This window comes from Calonectris borealis, chromosome 5 (genome assembly GCF_964195595.1).
Source record: "Calonectris borealis chromosome 5, bCalBor7.hap1.2, whole genome shotgun sequence".
In the NCBI taxonomy this organism is placed as follows: domain Eukaryota; kingdom Metazoa; phylum Chordata; class Aves; order Procellariiformes; family Procellariidae; genus Calonectris; species Calonectris borealis.
Genome location: NC_134316.1, coordinates 27,656,504 through 27,660,197, shown reverse-complemented (window position 1 = coordinate 27,660,197; position 3,694 = coordinate 27,656,504). Strand labels below are relative to the sequence as shown.

The window sequence follows — 3,694 nt, the reverse complement described above, 5'->3', positions numbered from 1 at the left end:
GGAGAGGATGCTGGCTGGGGGGAGACCAGTGCGGGGTGGGAGGGCAATACAGGGTGGGGAAAACAATACTGGCTGGGGAGAGCAGTGTGGGGTCGGGGAGCATCGCGGGGTGGGGGGACAGTGGGGACAGAGGGGAGGCTGCACGCCGGCAGCCCCGGAACTGCCAGAGCTGCGGACGGCCGGAGGGCGGGATGGGAGAGGCGGAGAGGCGGGCGGGAGAGGGGGGATGTTGGGCGGGAGAGCCACTTACGTCTCCTCCTGCATTTTTTTTTCTCTTTCCCTCCTCCTTTTCGTAGCTGGTGACGCGCCGCTGCCTATTAATGATTCACCAGCCGGGGAGCAGCAATTACTGCCACTCGGAGCGAGCGGCGGCGGCAGCCGCCTCCTTCCCCATGCCAGCGCCCCGGAGCAGCCGCGCCAGGAGCCCTGCCGGGATGCTGAGCCCGGCCAGCGGCAGGCGCCTGCTGCTCTGAGCCGGCGGCGGGGAGTCCGGGCAGAGGATGCCCCCCAATGGCACCTGCACCAGGCTTCCGGGCGGTGCAGGCAGCGACAGCGGCGGCAGCGACAGCGGTGGCGGCGGAGCCGGCAGTGCCTCGGAGGAGGCGGCGGCGGGGGGCATGGACTCGGGCGGCAGGAACTCCTCTGGCGCCCCGAACAGCACCCTGAGTGAGTCTCAGGGCAGCGCCATCCTGATCTCATTCATCTACTCCGTGGTATGCCTGGTGGGGCTGTGCGGCAACTCCATGGTCATCTACGTGATCCTACGCTACGCCAAGATGAAGACGGCTACCAACATCTACATCCTCAACTTGGCCATCGCGGACGAGCTGCTGATGCTCAGCGTCCCCTTTCTGGTCACCTCCACCCTGCTGCACCACTGGCCCTTTGGCTCACTGCTCTGCCGCGTGGTGCTCAGCGTGGATGCCATCAACATGTTCACCAGCATCTACTGCCTGACCGTGCTCAGTGTGGACCGCTACATTGCTGTGGTGCACCCCATCAAGGCAGCTAGGTACCGCCGGCCCACTGTAGCTAAGATGGTCAATCTGGGTGTCTGGGTGCTTTCCATCCTCATCATCCTGCCCATCATCATCTTCTCCAACACAGCAGCCAACAGTGATGGAACAGTGGCTTGCAACATGCTCATGCCAGAGCCCACCCAGAGGTGGCTGGTGGTCTTTGTGGTCTACACCTTTCTGATGGGCTTCTTGCTGCCTGTGGTGGCCATCTGCCTCTGCTACATCCTCATCATTGCCAAGATGCGCATGGTGGCCCTGAAGGCTGGCTGGCAGCAACGCAAACGCTCGGAGCGCAAGATCACCCTCATGGTCATGATGGTGGTGATGGTCTTTGTCATCTGCTGGATGCCCTTCTACATCGTGCAGCTGGTCAATGTCTTCGTAGAGCAGGATGATGCCACCATCAGCCAGCTCTCCGTCATTTTGGGCTACGCCAACAGCTGTGCCAACCCCATCCTCTATGGCTTTCTCTCGGACAACTTCAAGCGGTCCTTCCAGCGGCTGCTCTGTCTCAGTTGGATGGACAATGCTGCAGAGGAACCCATCGACTACTATGCCACTGCCCTCAAGAGCAGGGCATACAGCGTGGAGGACTTCCCGCCAGACAACTTGGAGTCAGGGAGCATGTTCAGGAATGGCACTTGCACCTCCAGGATTACCACCCTCTGAGGAAGCATTCCTGCCCCCCTGCTCCCCTACTGCCCCCAGCAGGAGGGTGAGCGAGGCCAGGGCTGTGGCATGGGGAGGCCGGGAGGGAGGGGGTTTCGGTCCTGCCTACCAGCAGTGGTGTTTGGCACAAGAAGGAGCGAAGAAAACCCCACGTCCTTGGTCTGCTGCCCCATCCCCCCCCCCCCGTCTGCCTCCCTTGGGAGCGGGTGCGTTTGCTGATGCTTTGACACCCACTTAGCAAATTGCTGCACTCATGGGTCAACTTAGGGTCTGGCAGCCAGGCTCTGCCACCCCTCTCTGTGTCTGACGAGTGGCTGCACAGTCCCACAGCGACTTTCCCCTCACCTTTTGTACAGGTTGCCCTCCCTCTCGGTTAGTGGGGCCCCCCAGGCCACCGAGTCGAGCCTGCCTCGGTCAAGCCCCAGCATTCAGGCTCAGACACCCCCCAACTGAAAGCGACCCTGCTCAGCATCTGTCAGTACGCACCTCCCCTTCAGACAGTAGAAATGCTGGGAAAAGTCCCCCCCAACACACACCCTGCCCTCCCCCAGGAAGGAGCAAGTAGCCTCTCTCTGCCCCCCCCCCCCCCGGAATAAAAAAGAAAGTGGGGAGCAAAAAGACCTCGAGAAAAGCAGCAGCATAGTCATGGAGCTGTCTTTTTCTTTGCAGCCAGCTTCCACCTCACTGGGGCTCTGGCTCTCTGTGCTACGCTCGGGGGAAGCACGGCAGAAAAGGTCTTCGGAAAAAAATCTGATTATTGCTGTGCTTCAGAGCTGCGCAGCAGCTTGCTGTTAACAGGAGATAAATAGTCCTGTGACTCAGAGGGAGCAGAGCACTGAGCCGGGAGTCGGGGGGAGCACTGAGCTGGGAAATATTTGAATGTGTCCATACATACAATAAAGTGTGCTAATAATAAAGTTTAAAGGGAGCGCTAGACTGTGAAGCTATTGTCTTGCGCCTGTTCCATCAGCTGTGACACAGCAATGAAGGGAGCGAGACAGTTTTGAATGACCTGGGTGGCCGCAAAGTCACTTTAGCCTACATGGAGAAAGAGGGATTTGTTTCAAAATCTCCATCAGGCTCTGAAATAAATACTTGACAAAAAAAAGTAGCTGTTTGATAATAGCTATTACCCTAGCTCCAGTTTCTTCTGTTGCACTCAAAAAAAAAATGCGTTTCATATGTTGCCAATGTAATATACTGGCCCAGAGCTTCTTAATGTTTCATTTCTGAGAATTCTTGTTTTAGTGTGTGCCAGACATCTTTTTGTTTGATTTTTCATTTGATTCTTGTCAGTGTTGTGAATGTGTTTCTCTGAAGCAATTTATATTGTGTACTTACGTCTGTGATGGCTACTTGCAAGGTTGCATTTAAAATGGGTGATGCTCAAGAAAGCTCCTTTTCAGATAAAAAGGTTGTCACTTTTTCTAACTCTTTCATCTACATTGTCTCCCCCATAAAAATTCTCTCTCTTGAATTTTCTCTCTTCCCCTCCTATGACAGAACAATTTTTGTATAGACGAATGAAGCTTTTGTGTTTGATAAATGACAGCTGATCAAACAAAACCTTCTATCCCTGCTCCCTCTTCTCCCAGACGTAGGAATCGGTACAGACAATGTTGAAATAAGCAGCTATGTTTTTTGCTTTCTACCACCTATGTTAACAGTGACACACAGTGGCAGGTGTCCGAGTAGCTGTGACAAATCACTTCTCTAGCACAATACTGTGGTTGTATTAATTATAACTACTGGCAATCTGAAGCAAGAGATTGGGAAAAATCTCTAGTAGCAACATACCCGTAGCATTGTACTGGTAGCCACGGCGCTTAAGTACAGTGTTAAGTGTAAGGTTGACAATTAAGGCATCTCGCATTTGCGGTGGTAGACTTACTACAAGCTTTTGTTAAATTATACCCTTTAACTTTTCTCAGCGGCAAAAAGCAGGATACTACTTTGTACATTTCTTTCACCAAAAATTAGGTACTGTTAAATGAATGTATAAATTT

General features: G+C 54.0%; 1 protein-coding gene across 1 annotated transcript; it reads left to right on the top strand.

The window, feature by feature from the left end:
* Nucleotides 1–500: 500 nt before the first annotated feature.
* Nucleotides 501–1,688, top strand: SSTR1 (somatostatin receptor 1). The gene has a single exon (XM_075152505.1). The coding sequence runs from the start codon at nt 501–503 to the stop codon at nt 1,686–1,688; it is 1,188 nt and encodes a 395-aa protein (XP_075008606.1).
* Nucleotides 1,689–3,694: the final 2,006 nt, after the last annotated feature.

What these genes read in the sequence shown, in the direction of transcription:
- SSTR1 (XM_075152505.1), top strand. Translation starts at nt 501, where the DNA reads ATGCCCCCCAATGGCACCTGCACCAGGCTTCCGGGCGGTGCAGGCAGC.